This window comes from Mus caroli, unplaced genomic scaffold (genome assembly GCF_978045245.1).
Source record: "Mus caroli unplaced genomic scaffold, Mus_caroli_1 scaffold_18, whole genome shotgun sequence".
NCBI classification, from domain to species: domain Eukaryota; kingdom Metazoa; phylum Chordata; class Mammalia; order Rodentia; family Muridae; genus Mus; species Mus caroli.
In genome coordinates, this window is record NW_028227273.1 from 80,752,050 (window position 1) to 80,774,719 (window position 22,670).

Sequence of the window (22,670 nt, forward strand, 5' to 3'; positions counted from 1 at the left end):
GGACCTTCTTGACTATGGTTAGGAGAAGAGACCCCAAAAAGCCCTATCCTCTGCACCAGCAAGACTGTCCTGCCAGGTGGAGGCAGCCTCCACAGCCTGAGGAGTGGGCTAAGTGTTCTTTCCCATTACATCCAATGTGGTCTTGTTTGCATAGCCAGTGGCAGTATCTCCTATGGAACTGAGCCAAGCTGCTAGGGAGACCTCTGTGTTGTTTACAGTACTTATAAGCTAGACATGGGAAGACAAACTAGAGACTTGTGATTTGGAGATCCTGCAGTAGCCTGCTCTGGATCTGTGGAGCCTAGGATGGCTTTGCAGTCATAGGGCTCCCTCTAATGCCCAAGAACCACCATGACACATTCTCTAGAAAATAAGACAGGAGTCCAAGTGACTTCAGGACTAACATTGACTCTTGATTCTCTTTTGCTCCTTAAAACCCCAGGAGCTGGGAGCCCGGAACAGGAAGAATTGGACCTTCCTCATGCCCAGACTAGTGGTAAGAGCTGTTTCCTCATCTCCTACCAGTGGAAAGACATAACAGAATGATATGGTGGGAAGATGGGTTGAGGGCCAAGAACTGCCTTGCCCAGACATGGACAAAGGCTGGTGGTGCTAGAATGCTAGCAAGCCACCTTCAAGGCTGGCTGACACAGACGGGACAGCTGTACTACAGATCTTCCCTACACCACAATGACCTGCAGGGGTGGGTCTTCACTTGGCCAGTACAGGGAAAGGAAGCTAGGAACTTCATTCCATCGAGAGGAGTTAACTTCTTGAAAACCAGCAGCTCCACCAGTGTGCAGCCTCAGGTGTCGCTGTGTGAGCTAGTCATGAGCTGTCTGGATGACTAGGCAGACATACTGGTCACCGATGTGGTTGTCCTCTGCCTCCCCAACCTGCAGAGAGATATAAGAGTGTGCTGGTAGTCCTCCTGCATATGTGCTTTCAGTGTTCCTACAGCCACAGAAGCCAGCTCTACCCAGACAGTTCTAATTCTTGCATAGGCTATCTATCCTGGGCCTGATAGTCCATCCTGTTAGTTTGCCCTGTTTTAGGTCTCACAACACACTTCCCTCAAGTTTACCTCGTGCTGTTTCCTTCAACTATCCCAGCATTCATCAGCTCCATATCCCACCCTACCTTAGAATTTCTGATAATCCCTGATACTTTAGGGTTTTTTCCAGGTTGGTCCAAGGGCTCTTGAGTACCTCTGAAACATCCTAGATGTTCTATGCAGCCTTCATGCCTTGGTATATGACCTCTTTGGGTCCCCACTAGACCCAAAGTATTAAGAATTCTCTCCCCAATGTCATCTATTTGCACTTATATCTTTCTGAAATGGCTCTGGATGTGATCACCATACACTACCCTGGAAGCATCTGAGAATTTAAGGAGGGCCACCTTTCACTTAAACTTCTCCACTGACTGTCCGGGTTCCATCAGCTGACAGTTGTTCCACATTGATGGGCAAACTTATGCTTTTCAGCCATGACAGACTTAGCCATTACAGGCTTTAGGTTCTCCTCTGAAGACCCTACACATACTACAGGTAGTAGAGTCACCCACATTGTACTCTACCTGGGTTTCACAGGGCCTCTAGTGTAGTTTCTTTGGTACCCTATGATGGTGGGAACTCAAGTTTCATAGGTTCTGAGGTGTCTGGTAGCAGCCCTTTATAATAAGAGGTAAAAGAAAGGTGGAAATAATATCCTGCCGATTTGCATGTCCACCACTGGAGGGTGCAACACTGCTATGCACCTGGTGAGCCACTACAAGTCCACTCACTAAGGCTCTGAACCTGAAGCAGAGAAGTACTGCTAAACCCAGTGTTCCCAAGAACCTGGCTGTCCCTGCAGGACTGCCTGTAAAGGATTCTCCAGGACGCTGATGACCCAATTTGGAAATCTTAAGTGAGCAGGGTGCCAGCCAAAAGGACTGAATGGAATCCTTACATGGGATGTAACCTCTGGCCCGTCATTCTGATTAGCATGAACCACAATTCTGCGAAAGTCTCTGGGTGGCTGCTAAAAAAGGGAGGAGAATATAGAGGATGAAGTGGAGACAAGTAAGCAGGGCCAAGACAGCATCACTGCCCATACACACTGCTGTGGGCCCATCCTGTCCTGGGCTCTCTCCTGCCATAACTCTGAATTAGAAACAAATACCCCTCCTCATAGAACTGTCTGAGATGAGGCCAGCTGGGGGTCTGAACTGTCAGCCAGAAAGACATGAGCTGTCTGTGACATACACCAGTGTGCAGGGTCCCAGATGAGCCTATCTCACTAGTGAGGCCATTTCCTCCCCAGAGACAAGGTTAGGAGAGGCAGAGTTTGCCTGCTCTTGAAAGCAGCTCTCCCTACCCCTGCAGACACAGAAATGGTACCTTCTCTGTGCCCATCTATAGTGAGTCCAGGGAGCACCCAGTGGCCACACTCATGTAATTTCATACTCTGGCAGATATACTATACTGTCACCCACAGAGTCTGGATTCAACTTCAGTGGCCAAGGCCAGCTGATTTTGTCTGGACAAGACTCTGAGAAGGAGGCCACCCACAGTGTTAGTGACACATTGCTTGCCCCTGAGTGGCCTTCAGTGTAGCCCTGAGTGATCATTCCAGCCTGAGCCTATGGATTCAGATTAGCACAGGCCAGGTTAGGCTATTTGCTACCTAGTCCTATAGCTCACCTCCACTGTAGTTCCATGTGTCCTGGCTGGTGCAGCTGCTCCAGGAACCACTAGATGTCCTCCCACAGAACCTTGAGGTCCCTGTGGGTTCAATCACAGACTTCTCACATTATCCCTGCTGGGAGTTAGGCTTGATGCCTGCTGTGTGGGAGCTGCCATAGCTTTTGGAGCAGAATGAGAGGCAGTGGAGGAGATGCTGTGTGCTGTTCTTATTATCCTCATTACCCAAGGAGTTCCTGCTGCTTGCTTCCAGGTCCAGGTTTAGCTCCAGCAGGTCACTGTATAGGATTCCTGATAGCTCTTCTTCTCTGTGTGAAAAGCAGCACAAGAGCTAGTGTTGGAGGAACATGAAGTACCCCTGCGTTCCGGGAGCCAGTGGTGATCAGTGTCCTGCCACCCTTGAGATACATTGGAGCCTAGGTGCATAGAGCAAAGCTGCATCCTTGGAGAATGAGCTCTGCATTCCCATGACAGCTAGGCAACCATGAATACACTTACTCCCCAACAGGCTCCTAGCATCCCCTTGTTATGGCTCTTCTGGCTGTGACCCTTTTTCTGTTAGCTACAGAGCCATCCTCAGCAGCCCTGGTGGTCTGTCAGGTAAAAAGCAGAGCCTATCAGTTTCTTCTGAGGGTACCCCCTTTCTCTCTCCCTCTCTTTCCCTCTCTGGTCATCTGTCTGTCTCTCTGTCTTTCTCACACACACACAAACACAAACACATTCATGAACACACAAAGCACACTGGTAGTGCACACACACATACAAGTACTATGTGCACAAAGACATGCACACACATGCATGCATAGCCACAGGCATGCACACATGTACCCACACCCACATATGCACACACACACACATATGCATGTACACACATACATGCACAGAGGCGTACACTTCTGCCAGTGCACTGTGGCTTCAGTGTGCAGCAAGTCAAGTCCTCTCTCAGTGGAGACTTTGAAAAGTGGAGGGAAGCGGGGCATGGTGGCACACGCCTGTAACCCAGGACTCAGGAGGCAGAGGAATACAGATTTCTGAGTTTGAGGCCAGCCTGGTCTACAAAGTGAGTTCCTGAACAGCCAGGGCTAAACAGAGAAACCCTGTCTTAAAGCCCCCTACTCCCCCCCCAAAAAAAAAAGAAAGAAAGAAGAGAAGAGAAGAGAAGAGAAGAGAAGAGAAGAGAAGAGAAAAGAAAAGAAAAGAAAAGAAAAGAAAAGAAAAGAAAAGAAAAGAAAAGAAAAGAGGAGAGGAGAGAAGAGAAAAGTGGAGAGAACAGTGGGTCTTTAGGCAACACCAAGGCTCTCCCCCTTCCAGGCTACATCTCTGGCTCTTTGCAAGGCTAAGGATGTAAGGAAAATTACACTGAGGAATCATAGGCATCTTGGAGTGAAGGAAAGATCACTGCCACATTTCATACTAACCCATAAAAGGAGGAATAGGACTGATGACCATCAGCAATGATGATTTTCAACAGATTCCCCTTTCAACACAGTCAGACAACTCCTTGAGTGGTCTCCAGGAGATGATATGCTATTTCCTCAGACCCTAGAGAGGGTGTGTGCAGCCATCAGCTGGGTGCGCAGTCCCAAGTGGATCTAATACACACTTTCTGCCTCCTCCAGCTTTTGTAGCCACTGCAGCACAGGCTCCAAGCTGAGGTGAAGCCGATGGGTAGGGCGAAGCAGGGCAGTTGCAGCAGGAAACGGGAGTGCCAGGTATGGCCTGTGTAGAACAGCAGCTTCTGTGTTGCCAACAGCCCTTCTAGCTGGATTTCCAGCTTCTTCCCCTGGACAGACAGGAAGCACAATGTGATTTTACAGTCCAGAAAACTGTGCCAGAAGCAGGAGAGAAATACATGAATGTCAATCATAAGCCCCTACTTGGCCCTGGTCCCATATTTCCAGGGTTGAGGACTGGTGACCCTGTGCAAACAGGTCTCAGGTCACTGTGAGTACCATCCGTCTGCAGCATTAAGAATGCAGAAGAAACCTGGGGCAAGACCTTCTCTTTAGGACCCCCCTGCTCATGGCTGTACAACAGTCTGGCATGCAGGGTTTGTAGTGAACCATAATCAGTGTCTGGAGCCATTCTGCTGTGCAGCAATCCTCACTGTCATGTCTTAGGGAATGTGGAAGGGGGACAGAGGCTAACAGTTGTATCTTTAAGGTACCATGGTTTGTCCTTTTGTTGGTGAGTGGGGAATTGTTAGCAGTCAGAGCTGTTCCTTGCTCAGAGAGTTCAATACCAGACCTGGATGTGGAGACTGAGAGATGCCTAAGGGTGTGGAGAAGCCTCAGGGAGCTCTGGATGGCATTGGTGAGGATGAGGTGGTTTTATCCAGTGTTCTTTGGACTCCTGAGTTTATAGATGCCTTCCCCTTCAGACGCCCACCAGAAATGTCACCTTTGAAATAAGTGACCAGGGGAAGTCACAGAGCAGCTATGGAGTGTTGTCCACCTCCTAAAAGACAGAAGTCAGGTGAACTGTGGGAACCAGAGCATGGGGTGGGATCTGTGGCAGCAGGAGATAGGAAAGAAAGAGGAGTCCTTACTTGATAGATGGTTACTCCATTCAGAGTGGGTCCCAGGAGAAGAGTAGGGTGATCCTCCTTCTTTTCCTTAAAGAACACAAGTCAGAGGCTTAGGCTTTGACCCGGAGGCCAATGGAAGGAGGTCCATCTAACAGGCTAGAGTCTCCATAAACCCAGAGCTCTGTCTAAGCCTCTCTTGTTTCCCTACTTATGCCGAGGGCACATGTGTATGCGGTATGCTTCTCTAGATATTTGAGTTCTGTGAACCTCGTAGACCCAAGTTCCACACTTACTGTGCTCTGTGGGAGGCTGTCACCTGGGAACACAGGCCATGCAGTGCTCAGGCATTGAATGGGAGACACCCAGAGAGGACAGGCATACCAGTCCAATCAATGTTAGACCAAACCAGTTACAGCAAAGACTGAGCAAAGTTTTAACAGAATTGACACCAGACAAATGCAGCATGCCACCTCCAGGAGAGCCACCAACTCACCACATGCAAACCAGGCCCGAGGGACTGTCCTACCTACCCTTGCCTGGAGTCTGAGTCACTTTGTCAGGCCTGGGAAATAGAACCACCCTTTTCCTGTGTTCCTCCCATTTCCAACACCTCAGGGTGGACCTTGTACAGCCTGAAGAAGTGGACAGGAACGTCCTCAAGTAGGCAAGCATCCCTGGTGAAGCATAGTATTGCCTCCTTGGGAGTCAGACCCTGGTGCATGGAGTCCACCATGTTCATGGTGCTTGGCAGCCATGTGCCTTAGAATGTAGTCAACTCCTCTCTTGTTGATAATCTGAGGACAGGGTCACCAGCTAGCTCAGATCCCACCCTGCCCTTTCTCACTACCTGAGGTCAGAACAAACAAGCTAGCTACAGACTATGTCCAGACTTTATCTGCCTTAGCCTCACACCCAAAGGTGAGGATGTGATGCTTATAAATCTGTGGTTCTGCTCCCCTCTCATGTCACCCAGGTGTCCATAAGGACCATAGAAGCAGCTCTCTTTAGAGGTCTGTTGAGCTCATTTCAACCCCACAGCTACTGTTCTTGGAAAAACTTGCCAGTGAGAGACTGTGTGAGTGTGGGTTGAGAGAAGCTTTGGGAAAAGCTGTCTGGCCTCCAGCCTGGCACTGGAGATAGCGCTGCAAGGCAGATGTGTGAGGCCTAAGGCACACATCTAAGAAGTGTGGCTTGTAGGCCACTTGTTGAGAACATAGGCAGGGCTCACAGACCCCAGGATTTTTTGCTCTGCATGGCAGTCAAGCTAGGCTTCAGCAAGAACTAGCTAACGCTCACCATCTCCGTTTTCAGGGTACAGGTGAGGAAAGAGAAGCACAGAAAGCCTAAGGTACCTGGGTTTTTGAGTCTTTACAGAGGCTGGGTGGATACCACTCTGCACCTGAGCAGGCCAAGGTACACTGAGCTGTCAAGCTAAGTAGGTTTATGCAGGACACAAAGGCATGGCCTACTCTGGCCATAGCTCTTACAGGTCACTGCCAGCCTTTGCAGTGTTGGGGTTGGGGTTGGTGAGCACCCTTGGACTTGAGTTCTTCTGTCTCTGGTCCCACTGGTGCCACTACATTAATTCCCTGATGTCCTCTCTGGTTATGGGGCAGGGGAGGAGCTCACATCTGTAGCTGCACTGTCTCTGCTGTCCCTATCCAGACAGTGGCTGGGAAAGACCAGGAACTCAGTGGCTGAGCTGGGAACAAAGGTCAGGGCCACAGTGCTGGGTGTGTGAAGACTGCTGGAATGAAAGCAAGCAATACCACCATGATCAGGCAGGATGCAAGGCCAGGAGCACTGTGTGCCCTGACAGAAGGGGATGAGACGCTGACTCCCCCAAAAAACGCTCGTTCAGACCTTCTACTTCATCAGCTTTGAAGAAGGTGTTCCTCATTAAGAACATACCATGCTCTTGCTTCTGTCATCTAGTTCAGTCTCCCAGGAATGGACCCTGCAGGAATATTGATATGTCTCCTATGAATGCTAATATTCATTGAAATCGTGTTCAGAATTGGTTCTCAGTGTGCTATCTGGTTCCAGAAATAGTCTGTCGGGAATACTTACATAGACAGGGAAGCCAGGGGGTTTACTGCTGCTGCTGCTGCTGCTGCTGCTGCTTCTACACTTGTGTCTTTTCCAGGGCCATGTGTTTCAAATAGCTACCTGTTTATACTCAGGATGTGAAAAAGTTCCCAGATGACACTGTGAAAGAGACAAAATAATTTATTCTAGACAAAAGAAATACTGAGGTAGAATTCTAAGAATACCGTGTGGGGCTTTGACTAGCCTTAGTATTAAAGCCTTAGTCTTTTTTTTTTTTATACTTCACAATCCATAAGGAGAAATCACTTAGAAGTGTTTCCTATAAAAATGTATACACCACTAGGTCTTAGGAACAAACGAACAATCAGTATGCACAAACCTATGCATGCATGCAGGAGTCTGACCATCGTCAATAACCAGCAAACTATGCTGTTGATACTTATTCAATGACATTGCTTGTTATTAGTTCTGAAGCTTACTGGGTGTGATGTTATTTTAAAAATGTAAGAATCTATTCTTCAGCTTTTGTGATTGATTGACAAATTGCTAGGGCCAGTATCACCTGAGAGAGTTCATGAACCAATAGCCCTCTAGTCCTCACCCTGTGGGAGCTATTTTCCTTAGGGAACATGGAGTCCAGGGGAAGAGATGGGGTCAGCAAGACAACTGTGTTGAAACGGGTAGAAATCATTCATATTGCGTCCCTGCTGGGAAGAGGAGTAATTCAGAAGAGGGAGAAGGCTTGGGGTTGAGGACGAATTGTAAAGTACTTAGAGAAGGTAAGAAGGTAAGAATTGGGTGTGGAAAATGGAAACTGGAGACAGAGGAGGGACCAACACACAGCAAACTGGGAAGGACAAAGCACCAAGGTACCTGGGCCCTGCCTGCTGCTGTGTCTCTGGAATTTCTCCCTGGGCCTCATTTCTGGGGAGAGACTCTGCTCTGCCCCAGCCGAGGTTTTCTTGTTGATGGAATGCAGCAACACAGCCTCCTCATGGCATTCCCCAACCTCCTTGTCCATCTTGTGATGCGTCTGCGCCAGCCCCTGCTGGGGATGGGCTTTTCCTCTGCTAACACACTGTGGGGGAGATTCTCTTCTCTCTTCTCACTGAAGCTCTGTTCAGTTATGTTGCTTGTTGAAAGCATGCAGGAGACACTCATGGCACTGATGTGGTGTTGGTCCTGTGTGGGTGTGATCTGGTTTGTCCGGAAGAGACCATGCCCAGTGGATCTTCTGCCTGCTCTTTGCCTAACCTTCTGGTCATAGGCTGGCACTTGACCAATGGAGGATGGCCAGAGCGATCTGCCAAGGATGGGAGTGCTTCCACTCTTCTTAATTTTCAAACACAAAGCAGTACCAGCATCAATGGAAGGGAATGGGGCCTTAACTTGACTCACTGTTGGAGCCTGGGTTGAGCGGACTTCCCTCTGGACAGCCTGCCCTTCCAATAAATAATATACAGCTGACATTTCATTAAATTTTTCTTTAGTGAGTGATTCTCTAATATCTTTTGCTCGGAACCCAATATGCTGCATCGCATCTACAATGTCAGGATCTGGTCTGACAGGGACAGGTTCCTCATGAATATTTTTGAACCCTTTCCAGTGGCCTTTGAACCATGGATGCTTCATCACATCCGTGACTGTCGGCCTATATTTGGGGTTTACTGTCATTAAGAGGCTCAACAGGTCCTCCAGCTCATTGGACACTCCACAGGGGGCAGGGTATACACCTGCCAGGATCTGCTCTTTTAGCTCAGGTACGGTGACCGAGTCGAATGGGACCTTTCCAACAACCATGTAATACAATAGCACTCCTAACGCCCATAGGTCACTTTTTGTGCCATCATATCTTTCCCAAAGGAATAACTCAGGGGCACCATAAGCATAAGCACCACAGGGCTCATCCAACAACTCTCCGGGTTTGACTTGGGTACTAAGCCCAAAGTCGATTATTTTGATTTTCCCCTTCTTGTCTATCATGATATTATCAGGCTTTAGGTCCCTATGCACTATACGATGTCTGTGGCAGTAGCTCACTGCTGACAGTATTTGTAAAAATATTTGTCGGGCTTCGTCCTCCCCTATGTGGCCAGAATTTTTGATGTATTCATAAAGTTCTTGGCCTTCAACCAGTTCCATGATGAGGTATTCTCTTGTTTTGGTCTCAATCACTTGGAGAAGTGAGACAATATTGGGGTGTTTGATCTTTTTCATTATATTGGTCTCCGTCATGGCTGGCTGAAACCAGGCGTTGTTCTTTACAAGAACTTTGACAGCCACGGGAGTGCCTGTGAGCCGGTGCTGGGCCAGGAGGACTTTGGCTTGAGTCCCATGCCCGATAGTTCTTACAACTTCATATTGGGAGTACAAGTTTCCCGCATCAGGGTTACTTGGCTGAGGACTGGGTGGTGGTAACTCCTCTTCAATATATGCAGGCATTGTATCACTACCAGTGGTACCTGAAAATAACATAAAAAGAATAAAATCAAAATAATGAAAAACATGTAGGAAAATAGAAACTAAAATTACTACAAGTGCTACCTAAAATAAACAAAGAAAGGGTGCTTGAAATAAAGGTAAGTAAAAGTTAGAGACCTAGAATAAAAATTATGAAAAAGATATGGGGGAAAAGCTAAAGTCAAAAAATCTTAAGTAAAACCCAACCAAAAAACCAACCCCAAACTAGAAAGCCAAGAGCACACACATCCTAAATACAGATGATGAAACTATAATCATAAGACAGTGGGACTGGGAGGGCTACAGCTGATCAACATTATGAGTGGATGTTGATTGAAAAAAAATCATATGAAATAAATGAGAGGAGAAAGAATTAGTATAAGACAAAACAGATATATATATCCCCCAGCACTTCAGAGAAAATTCCATTTCATTTCAGGACCTCTTCATCCACAACAAAACCATACTTCCCAAGAGCAAAATATTGAAAATTAAAATTCAATAACCATAAACAATAAGAAAGTGAAATATCAGTGACTATTCAACCTAAAACCAATTCCAAAATGCCATAGACTCAACCTGAGTGGCCAAGGCCACAGCTGCTTTTTACCTGATCAAGACTCTGAGAATGAGGCCACACAGTGTTAATGATACTTGAGTGGCTTTCAGTGTAGCCCTGAGACCATTCCAGCCTGCATCCAGGAATTCAGATTAGCATTGGTCAAGTCAGGCTCTTTGCTACCTGGTCCTATAGCTCACCTCCACTGTAGTTCCATATGTCCTGGATGCTGCAGCTGCTCCGGGAACCACTAGATGTCCTCCCGCTGAACCTCGAGGTCCCTGTGGGCTCATTCGCAGGCATGTCAAATAGTGACTGATGGAAAAAACAAAATATCACAAAGGGCAAATATGTATAAATTATAACCCAATGATAACATGTAATGAATACTTTGAGAAACAGGGACGATGTAAAAATTGGAAACCAAAATGCATTGAAAATGGAGATACACTAGAGCAGCCTAAAATGCAAAAGTAAACAATCAACACAACAAAATACCATGGGAGAAAATAAAACCGACCACAATAAAACAAAAGCACCCATCCAAATAAATAAAAATCAAAACACCAACACTAAGGAAGCAAACAGTCAGTGGCCTTGAAAATATAGGGCCCAATGCTATCTCTTGAACTGCTACCAAAATCAACCAATCAATAAATAAACAGCCAGCCATCCACATAGGCACTTAATCTGAGATTATGGGGTTGGCATATCAAATCTCTGGGAGCCACTGGTCAGCCAGGCCAGAGACTTGGCCAGCTTCAGGCCAGTGAGTGAGCCTGTCTTGAAAATAAGGTTGATGGCCTACCTTAAGAACAGCAGCCGGGCTGGCTACTGGCCTCTACACTCTCTTGCACCAAGGTGCAGGTAACACAGATGCAAGAGGGAAAGGGTGATGGGCACGGGAACCCAAACACACTCACGTGTGTGACAGCACACAAACACACACACAAAAGCACACACACAAATTCACAATAGTGATCTTATACACACACACACAGGAACACAGGCATACAAACCCTTATTACACAAAACCTGAATTGCACTACACACAATCACAAAGGAGCAGGTACACACATACTTACACACAAGCAAACATGTAAGCACACACTACACATACACACAGGAAAAGGTACACACACACACACACACACAAACAAAACGGGAAACTCACACAATCCTACATACACTGACACACTCACAGGAACTAGTATACACAGCCTCACACACAAGCAAATCTGTAAACAACCACACTCCTACACACACTTATACACACACATCTACACAGCACACTTACAAACCAATACAACCACACACAGCTCACTAGATACAATAAAGTCGCAGAGGGCACCACTCCACACCTCCTCTCAATGCACTCAAAGAAATTCAGGCCTGGCCACAGCTTAACATCTGTTGCCTGGAGAGCCTCACAATCTCTCCTCACAAGGTCATAATAGGACCCTTTATGACATAGTTGGAAGGACTGCAAGGCTCTGGCTTAGCTGGGCTATGGAGTGTGACATTAGGCTTTTTGAAAGCAAGGTCTCTAGGGTGTTTTGCTGTCCTTGGTATCTGGTTAGAATGTTTGCTGTGCCTCCTTCTATAAAGCCCTTATAAGTTGATTCTGTGTGTCAACTTCTCTTTGTATTCTGACTGAATGACCTCAAGCTGGTGCTCCAGTTTAACTTTCAAGACTAAGCTGTCTTTCTAAAGCAAGCAATCAGGGAAGATACTGTACTCATAATTCCTCAGAAAGGCTCTAGGTTCTCTTGAGACAGGGCTGAACTTTTTAGGCAGAGGACTTCCCTCCCTAGGTGAGGACTTGAATTTGAATCCCCAGAAACCATATCAAAGTGGGGTACAACAGTAAAGTCCATAAGCTCAGCATTCCTGGGGTGGGGATGGGAATGGGAGACATGGATGTGCAAGTGTGAAGATCTATCCGGAAGATGGCCTCTGACAGTACATAAGCATAGGGGTATGTATGTATGCCTAGGCACACAAGGGGGTAAGCATACAAATGCAAACACACTCTCCCACACAGAGGTTGACATGGTGTATAGAAAACCGAGTCCATACTGAGTGTAGGACTCACTTTAGACATTAAGGTCCATAGGTGGAGCAGGCATGTGTGAGGATCAGAAGCTCTGTGCTCCCTGGGACCAGAAAGAACAGAGTGCCTGTGCTGACACAAAAGAAATAGGCTCTGAGCCACAGACTGTGACAGTCAGGTCACAGGACCTAGGCTGCTGTGTTACTCCTCAGCACTGAGCACTGATTGGCTAAAATTCTAAAAGGGCCTCTGATTTTCAGAGTGCTGTAGGCAGTGCACTGTGCAGCTCTTTCCTTTTGAAGACTCTGTTCTGGAATTTTGAGGCCTCTGTTGAGGAAAATCATATCTGCAGACACTATGACTGGGAGGAAAGATCCTCATATGTGGACTTTATTGCCAGGCCTGAGAACAGAAAAGAAAACCTGCCACCACTGGTCATTGTAGCTCAGCTTCTGACATTGCAGTTGAGATCAAGTGCCCTGGACCCCTCCCTAGCCTGAGTCAGTCAAGTTCAAGTCCCTGCTTCCTGGCTTATAGTATCAATCACAGGACAGTTTTAGGCCAGGGGAGCTGTCATCTAGACATTGCTGTCTGCATTTGAGGAGGACTGTTTATTACAGGACTAGGCTAGGGCTGGAATCCAAACTCCCTTCTCCCTTGTGGCCAAGGGACACTGATATTTAGCTAACTGCAGGCTCTCTGATCTTACATAGGCAGAGCACCTATGGCCCAGGGTCTCAGGACTGGCATACATACAAGGGCATACAGGAGCTGTTTGCCATTGCAGAGGGTGGCTGAGCTGATTGAGTATGGCAAAAAAAGGGGGGGCTCATCTGCCTGGATTCATGGGCCTCTAGAGATAAACACAGGCCTGGTGTGTGGCTGCTTATGGGCTGAGATGGGAGGGTGGAAGGGGGCTTGTTTTTGGCTCACGGGGACAGAGCAGTGTTTCCTTCCCCGCTCCTTCTTTATTTGTTAAATATTTTATTAGGTATTTTCCTCATTTACATTTCCAATGCTATCCCAAAAGTCCCCCTTACCCTCCGCCCCCCACTCCCCTAACCATCCACTCCCACTTTTTGGCCCTGGCGTTCCCCTGTACTGGGGCATATAAAGTTTGCAAGTCCAATGGGCCTCTCTGTCCAGTGATGGCCTACTAGGCCATCTTTTGATACATATGCAGCTAGAATCAAGAGCTCCGGGGTACTGGTTAGTTCATAATGTTGTTCCACCTATCGGGTTGCAGATCCTTTTAGCTCCTTGGGTACTTTCTCTAGCTCCTCCATTGGGGGCCCTGTGATACATCCAATAACTGACTGTGAGCATCCACTTCTGTGTTTGCTAGGCCCCGGCATAGTCTCACAAGAGACAGCTATATCTGGGTCCTTTCAGAATAATCTTGATAGTGTATGCAATGGTGTCAGTGTTTGGAAAATGATTATGGGATGGATCCCTTGACATGGCAGTCTCTAGATGGTCCATCCTTTCGCCAAGCTCCAAACTTTGTCTCTGTAACTCCTTCCATGGGTGTTTTGTTCCCATTTCTAAGAAGGGGCACAGTGTCCACACTTTGGTCTTTGTTCTTTCTTGAGTTTGCATTTAGCAAATTGTATCTTATATCTTGGGTATCCTAAGTTTCTGGGCTAAAATCCACGTATCAGTGAGTACATATTGTGTGAGTTCCTTTGTGATTGAGTTACCTCACTAAGGATGATGCCCCTTGACATAAAAGGAAGGCCTGGAAGAAGTCTATCTATGGGTAGTGAGGCTGGCTGAGAACCGGCTCTCCATTCTCGATTCTCATCCTGCTAGGGGTTTGGGGTTGTTGGTGGGTTAACCTCCCCCGCATTCCAGTCTGCTTCTCAGCATTTAATCCTTTCCTATCTGTCTCTTGGCTGGGTACCTGTGTACAGAAGTCTTGGCTGCAGCTGTCAGTCCAGGGCATAATTCCCTGAGTGAGTAGATTCCAGATTGTTCTGAATTGAGACATCAACTTGGTAGATGTTTCCTTTAGTGAATATTAAGAATACTTCCCCATGACTTTTCATTAAATTTTGTTGAAAGTTTTATGAGATATTAGAATGGCTACTCCAGCTGGCTGCTTAGGTTTGTTTGCCCAAGAAACTTTGGTGCCAGTCTTTTATTCTGAGGTAAATTCTATCTTTATTGCTAAAATGTGTTTCCTGGTACAGTAATCCTCTCATGGGAAGGCTTTAGCAGGACAATGGAACTTAAGGAGAAGTGCAGGTCTCCCAAAAGTTGGGTGTGCCTCAGGGACATGGCTAGTAGGGAATTTAAAGGGAGGGAAAAGCAGATGGAGAGGTGGGAGGACAGTGGAGCTGCGTCAGGACTGTACATGCCCCTAGTCTCAGAAGACTTGGGGGCCTGCTCAGGGGAATGGGTGTAGGGAGGAAATCGAACCTGTTTATTTCCAGATCAACAGGTGTGATGAAGGTGGGCAGAGAAGTGTCCATGAAATGGAGGTCAGAGTAGACAACAGGACATTCCAGGCAACTGGGTGTGTCCAGAAGGACTAGGCAGGCTGCATGGATGGACCAGGTTAACTTTTAAATAAACTCACAAAATACTAGAAGGAAGCAGAAGCAGTTCTGGACCCTGCAGAGGAACAGGAGCTGCTGTTCACAGGAGAACTTTTAGTCATTGGCATAAGACACTATCTTATATCTTACATGATGCCCAATGTCACTGTGTGATCCCACAGCACAAGTAAATGGCCCAAAGTGGTGACAGTTCTTCTCAGTAAATATGCTGGCACAGAAATGGATGCAATTATTCTGCTGCCCTTCTGTCCATGTATCCAGCAGGGGGCACTCCACACCTACACTTATGCTGACAGTTCCTCAGCATCTTCCCACAGAGGACTCCTGGACAAATGCAGTCTCAGGACATGAATGGTCCTTCTGGGTGTCCTCAGCAGGGTAGCATGCTTGCTTTGTTTCTAAACTATGGAAAAATACACTACAGTAGCAAACAGGCATCTTCCCCTCCTATGTCATGTCCTCTCAAACAAGCTCTTTCTCCTCCTTCTTACTCCTCTTCCCTATCCAACATCATTCCTATTCTTTCTTCTTTATAATTCCAAAGATATGGGAAGTATGTGATAGATTTAATTCAGTCTCAGCTTATGTCATTGCTTGCACTAAGACCAGCCAGACAACAGGTTAACATTTAGCAGTAAAACCAAGAAATACTAGAAAACATTAATGATTTTGAAGAGTGAAGACATGAACAGAATCCCAAAGCAAACAAAAGGGAGGGTCATTAATATTTATTGTACAAGTAGAAGTTTACCCAGGAAAGTAAAAATCAAACACACACACATACATCAAACGAGCAAGAAAGGTTTATAAAACAGATAACACTAAATACACCCTTGATATGGCTGTCTACAGGGATGATGTGACAAAAATGAGAGAGAAATGCAAAGGGATATTTCTACAAAGAAGAAAGCAACAAACACTGGACATCAAGGTGCAGTCAGCCACTGGCCTCTGAACACCTGGATGTGGTCAGCCAGTTATACTGGACAATGACGTTCTCTAGCCAGTGGCCACTGGACATCACAATGAGGTCAGCCAATGGATACTGAACGTGGGAGTGATCTTGGCCTTACTACATTAGGATTTCTGTCCCATGCCATGCATGCTTACCCAGCAGTTCATAATGACTGGAGTCTGCTGTGTATCACAAGTGCAGGTATAGGTAGGTGGTGTACCTGTAGCCCTCTGGGGAGAAGGAGTTGCCTGTTTTTGAAGATCAGCCAGTACAACAAGTAATGCTGACTGTTGGCATGGACAGATGAAGAACAGCCTAGGACACTAGAGCAATGCACCTCTGGGCCTGTATTGGGGATGGGGGTATTTCCTGAGCCTAGATCCTAAGAGTGATGATTTAATCAGTTATTCCAGGCATATCTATCTGGTAGCCCACAGGATACCTCCGGTTGTGGATAGCTATAAATGGGAGCCAGAAAAACAAAAACTTCCCAAAAATACCTGATTATTCAGTTCTTGAGTGTGAAATTTAGAGATGATGATGTCATGTCATAATCTTACAATGTTGACTGTGCCTGGATCCACTGATGAATTCAAAATTTGAATGGGCTCTTGAGAGGGGTGTCCTGTTGGAAGAAGTGTGTATCTAGAGGATTAACCTTGAAGTCTCTTTCTTGCCTGGCCCTACCCAGTCTCTTCACAAGGATGATAAGAACAGCTTAATCTCCACTACCTTAAATCCCACCTTGCCTCAGGCACACAGAAATGTATTTATCTCACCTGGATCTGAAATCACAAACCAAGAGAACCCCTCCTTCCTGGAGTTGATCTTCTCAGGTGTCTTTCACAGTGACAGAGAGCTGGCTCACACACTTGACAGTCAATACTAACTAATACCTGGTAGCTGTAGCCTTGGCTCAATCTCTTCCTGCTACATTGCTTTAAGGGGCAAGAAAAGACCTAGAATCTATGAGCAGTGGGCCCCATGCCAAGCTGGAGCCATGTCTAGTGGATGTGGTTCAGCACTAGAGATTTAGAGAGGAAAGAGAAACCTGCCCTCTTTATGAACTTATTGATGCTTAACATGGCCAGATCAGAGCACTGACCTCTGGCCTGAGACTTTATGGACTCAGAGAGGAGGATGACAGCACATTGTTTCCAAAGACAGAGAGACAGACAGAAGACTTCTAACCTGTTTTGGGGAGTGAGGGTCTCACATCTCCACAGTTAACCCAGAGGCTGCTATTTTCTTTTTAAAGTCACACATCCACAAGCACGCACAGGCCCATGTAACACACACATACATACAAGCATACGACAGCAACCCACATGCAGGTCTATGTAAGTAACACACACACACACAAACATGCACATACACACACACACACACACACACACACACTCACTCACTCACTCATGCAGACCCATAGACATCTGTGCACACATATCCGTGCAGACACATAAAAACATGACTATACAGTACATAGATACATGCACAAACAAATGTCAATGTAGACACTCTGCTATACACACATATACACACATACAACCATGAAACACACACACCAGTAGCAGTAGCAGCAGTACACTACGACAGCCTCAGGGCAGAGCTGTATCCACTATTTCTCTCAGTCAGTATAGTTGGTCCACATGTTTATGTGTGTCACATCTTAACCATTTAAGTATTTGTCCTGATGTGTCTGTAACCATGAACTGGCTTCCGGATAAGGGTGGGCATGTGTGCAGAGCACTGATGGGTCTCCTTTCAACAAGGCTCCCCAAACGAGGAGGGATAGGACCAGTTCTGTGTAGTGTCACATTCTTATATGTTTACCACTTGGTTATCTTCCTGCTGCTGTATAGAATAGGCCTAGGCTGTGCTGAAATATGGTCCCATGATCACAGGTGCTCATAGAAGTGCACACATGGATAAAGCACTACAATGGAGGTGAGCTATAGGACCAGTTCTGTGGGTCATGTTAATCCAGATGAAGGGCCAGACAGAAGTCATATCCCAGATGAGGACGCCATAGAGCCCTGTGTCTCCTTGCAACCTGCCCACCTAAGATTTCCAAACTGGGTCCTCAGGGTCCTGGAGAATCCTGTACAAGCAGCCCTGGAGTTACAGTCAGGTTTGGGAACACTGGGTTTAACAGTGGTTCTCTGCTTCAGGCTCAGAGCTTTAGTGAGAGGGCTTGCTGAGTATAGTTCACAACGTTGAGAACAGTGTGGAGCCCCCAGTGTTGGAAATGCAGAACTGCAGGACATTATTTCCACCTTTCTTTACCTCTACCTTGTTCTAATGGGCTGCTACCAGATGCCCTGGAGACCTAAGAAACTTGAGTTCCCACCACCATAGAGGCCCAGAGAGACTGAACCCATGGTCCTAAAAAACCTAGAGAGAGGACAGTATGGGCTCTGTGTTCCTGAACTAGCTCTGGACTGGCATGAAGGCTGACTGACCAGGAAGGTTTCATGGTGCTGGATTCACAGAGAGTTAGGAACAGATAGAGACTGGGAGGAGAGAGCATGAGAGTCAGTCACAGCAGAGTCCAGGCCCAGAGTGATGCCAGCACATTTAATAAAGCTGCATATGCCCTCCAAATGTGTCTCAGCTCAAGGCAGTACTCTGAAGAACTGACCAAATAACAAGTCTTGTGTGTGACTCTCCACCTGTGTTATGTGTAGGGTCCTGAGACCAGAACTTAGTCTGTCATGGCTGAAAAGCATAAATTTGCCCAGCAACGTGGAGCAAATGTCAGATGATGGAACCCAGGCAGTCAGTGGAGAGGTTTGCTTAAGTTCAAAGTGGCCCTCTTTAAATTCTCACATGCTTCCACGGTTATGTGTATTGACCACATCCAGGGCCATTCCTCAAAGAGGGAAGTACAAAAAGACAATGATGGGGAGAGAATCCTGGTCTGACTGGAATCCTTAGGCCAGTGTGGACCCAAAGAGGTCATATACCAAGGCATGGAGGATGCCTATATTATTTAGTATCTTTCTGAGTCACACAAGAGCCCACAGTCCAGCCTGGGAGAACACAATTGTATCAGGGATCATCAGGGATCCTAGGGAGGGTGGGATATGGAGATGATGCATGCTGGGGTTTTTGGAGGAAACAGCATGAGGTAACACAGAGGGAAGTGTGTTCTGAGAGCTAAAACTGGGCATACGAACAGGAAGGCCTATCAGGCACACGACAGGTCTCCTATGTCAGACTTAGTAAAGTCTGAGTAGAGCTGGAAGTCCTGGGATTGTAGAAACAACAAATGTTCAGGATGAAAACTAACACCACACTGTTGTATCTCTCTGCAGAATGGGGAGGCAGAAAATGACCACAGGGGTGATCAGTATGTCCTCAGCCTGGATGGACAATATGTGTCTGCCCAGTCATCCAGACAGCTCATGACCAACTCAAACAGTGAGACCTGAGGCTGGACACTGGTAGAGCGGCTGGTTCCTCCAGAGAGTAACTCCTCTCCATGGAATGAAGTTCCTAAGCTTCCTCTCTCTGTACTGGCCAGGTGAAGACCCAACCCTGCAAGACATTGTGTTGTAGGCAAGAGCTGTACAGCTGTCCCATCTATGCCAGCCAGCGTTGAAGGTGGCTTACTAGCATTCAAGCACCACCAGCCTTTAGCCATGTCTGGGCAAGGCAGTTCTTGACCCTCAATCCTTCTGACCACCATATCAGTCTCCTTGGCCTGCCCACTGGTAGGAGATGGGGAACAATCTCTGAGATTAGCCTGGGGCATGGGTCAGGTCCTATTCTTTTTGTCTTTGGCTCTAAGCTCCTAGGATTCTCAGGAGCAAAAGTATCTGAGAGAAACAAGTGTCAATGTAAGCCCTGAATCCACTTTGACTTCTGTCTGACCTTCTACAGAATGTGTCATTGTGAGACTTGGGCATTAGAGGTAGCTCTATGACTGCAAAGCCAGCCTAGGCTCTACAGACCCAAAGCAGGCTACTGCAGGATCTCTAAATCACAAGTCTCTAGTTCCTCTTCCCATGTCTAGCTTAGAATTACTGTAAACAACACAAAGATCTCCCTAGCAGCATGGCTCAGTTGCACAGGAGATGCTGCCACTTGCTATGCAAACAAGACCCCATTGGATGCAATGGGAGAGAACACTTAGGCTTCTCCTCAGTCTGTGGAGGCTGCCTCCACCTGGAAGGGCAGTGTTGCTGGTGCAGTGGTATAGGCCCCCTTGGGGTCTCCTCTCCTTGTCTTAGTCATGGAGGTCCAGGGACCATTAAGCAGGTGTAGTTCATGGACTCAGGGAAGGAATAGGGTTGGTGACCTACCCATGGAGCCCTCAGGATTCCTTTACTACCCAAGGTCCAAAGAAGTACTTCTTGATGTCACTTTACTTGGACAAGAGGAGGCTTGTATGTCACTACTGATCACAGTAATTGTGATCAAACCACGGACCCATTGGTGTGTGGGCCACATCTTGACATCTTTCTCACATTTGTGAGAGTGGAGCAGAAGATTGCCTGGCTGGGTTGGGCACATTCTCCTCATATAGGCCTTGATAACCATGATAGACTCCCCACAAAAAACTTTACAATCTGTCTGGAAAGACAAGAGCAAAGTCTACCATGTATACCAGTCTACAGCACAGTTAATACATGGTGTAAGCTCTAGTGACCTACAAAGACACTGAGGACAGAACACAGCAGGGGCCTGACAAAGCTGTAACTTTGCCAGAGGTGGTATGGCTTAGGCAAAAGAACAAGCATGGCTGTAGTAGTTCCTGAAAGCCTGGCTCTCTGTCACTGCTATTTTGGGGTTTCTTAGGAAATCAAATTGATGGAATCCTGGAGCAGGTGAGTGAGCTAGGTGTTCCTATATGGGATGTGGTCACAGTGCTCAGACAAGGCCCCAAGGACATCTGGTAGGACAGCCAGACTCCTGTTGATGATAGAGGTCTCCTTCACTGCCAATCCAGTGACCCTAGACAGAGCTGGAAAGTATGGAAACCAGCCATAGGTGAGCATGCCATTGGGACAGGAACCAGGCAGGCAGAGATGCCTCTTAGAAGGGACCCTGTGACTCTGCACAGTTTCTGGAAAAGCACCATGGCCTGATAGTTATTGAGTCCCCTGGTTGTTTAATAAATTCCTCTTAACTGTGGGTAAACACTCTGCTAGACACAGACCACAAGCATGAAGGCCCATCAGAGAGTAAGAAAAATCTAACATGGCCTTCCTTGCCAGTTTACAATCTGCCTCCACTGTGTTGGCCTTTGCTGATGCTGGCATTCATGGAAGAGCAGATCTAGTCCAAACTCAGCTGCCCACTCGCTGCTGGCCAATCTATGAGTCCAAGGCCAGAGCTGTCCAGCATGGACTGCAGAGTCCACTAGAATGGTTTGCAGACATGAAGCACAGGGTGGCATGATCCACTAATTACCAGAACCTGCTTTCTCACATAGGGAAGCTCGGCTGCACTTTAGGCCTGGGGTCAGGAGAGTAGAAAACAGAGGGTCACAAAGGTCTCCCAAGCCTCACACGTAGCTGAAAATCTATATACTCTTGGGACACCACTTCTAATTTTACTCAAAAATACAGAGAGATTAGGGTAACAATCCTTGCCCTTTGGGGGAAAAATGTTACATGGAAGAGGGTTGAGGCAGTGTCTGATCAGGACCCACCAAGCAAAATGATGCTGTTGAAAAGTACTTGTGCTGGTGTAAACTAAAAACTCACACAATAGTTGTCTGCCCCATTTCAAGCAAACCTGGTATTCTTGTTCAATAAGTTCTCAGAAACTCTGTATGGGCTCTTCTGCTCAAGGTAGCAATTTGTCCACCTTGCTATGTGCTTTCCCCAAGTGAACCTCTTAGAAACACTTTTCAAAACTTAACCAATGTACCCTCATTGTGCAAACAAAGCAAAACTCCCATGTGAAAGAAAGAAAGAAAGAAAGAAAGAAAGAAAGAAAGAAAGAAAGAAAGAAAGAAAGGAAGAAAGGAAGAAAGGAAGAAAGGAAGAAAGGAAGAAAGGAAGAAAGGAAGAAAGGAAGAAAGGAAGAAAGGAAGAAAAGAAGAAAGAAAGAAAGAAAGGAAGAAAGGAAGAAAGGAAGAAAGGAAGAAAGGAAGAAGAAAGGAAGAAAGGAAGAAAGGAAGAAAGGAAGAAAGGAAGAAAGGAAGAAAGGAAGAAAGGAAGAAAGGAAGAAAGGAAGAAAAGAAGAAAGAAAGAAAGAAAGAAAGAAAGGAAGAAAGGAAGAAAGGAAGAAAGGAAGAAGAAAGGAAGAAAGGAAGAAAGGATGAAAGGAAGAAAGAAAGAAAGAACCACAATAGACCAGTAGTTTCACTAAATAAAGAACAGGCTTCTGCACATAGTCTGGGAATCCCTTAGTATACAACTGGGACTCTCTACGCACCATGAAGCAGTCATTCCCCAAGCCCTGACTACAGTGAGCACGTCTTGGAACAGGCTGTTGCTAGTTAATAAACTATGGTGCCTTTACCAGTTTCTTCCCTTGCCGAAGTGTCACCATGGCAAGACAGATTATAACTCTCTATACTGCCTTTTCATGAGCTTGAGAACTAGCCTGCATTGGGACCTGCTCTGTCCAGGGTTCTGCACTTCTGCAGAAGGATATGGAGTCCCAGGGTAGCAGCTGTCCAGCATAGCATGTGAGGCCATGAACTGCCTGTGTTTAAGTCCGGGAGTGACTCTCATATGGTCGAGTACTGTATGACTTAGGTGGCTAACATCTAACCTCCTTCCCTGTATGTCACTGGCATTTCCAATTTGGGGATTGGTTTCATGGATGTGTTATATACTGGACAACTGGCAACTAGAGCTTG

The 22,670-nt window shown here is 46.7% G+C and overlaps 1 protein-coding gene and 1 pseudogene across 1 annotated transcript; both read right to left on the reverse strand.

Moving 5' to 3' along the window:
- Positions 1 to 461: 461 nt before the first annotated feature.
- LOC147000540 (FERM domain-containing protein 1-like) lies at positions 462 to 7,953 on the reverse strand (annotated as a pseudogene).
- Positions 7,954 to 8,100: 147 nt separating this feature from the next.
- On the reverse strand, positions 8,101 to 11,576 carry LOC147000541 (sperm motility kinase Y-like). The gene is made up of 3 exons (XM_085833328.1): positions 11,090 to 11,576; positions 10,482 to 10,596; positions 8,101 to 9,724 (listed from the first exon to the last, which is right to left on the reverse strand). The coding sequence occupies exons 2-3, from the start codon at positions 10,582 to 10,584 to the stop codon at positions 8,181 to 8,183; spliced, it is 1,647 nt and encodes a 548-aa protein (XP_085689454.1). The 5' UTR covers positions 10,585 to 10,596; positions 11,090 to 11,576; the 3' UTR covers positions 8,101 to 8,180.
- Positions 11,577 to 22,670: the final 11,094 nt, after the last annotated feature.

What these genes read in the sequence shown, in the direction of transcription:
- LOC147000541 (XM_085833328.1), bottom strand. Translation starts at nt 10,584, where the DNA reads ATGCCTGCGAATGAGCCCACAGGGACCTCGAGGTTCAGCGGGAGGACA. An exon ending in CATATGGAACTACAGTGGAG is followed by an intron (nt 9,725 to 10,481) that starts GTGAGCTATAGG and finishes TGTTATTTTCAG; the next exon opens with GTACCACTGGTAGTGATACA.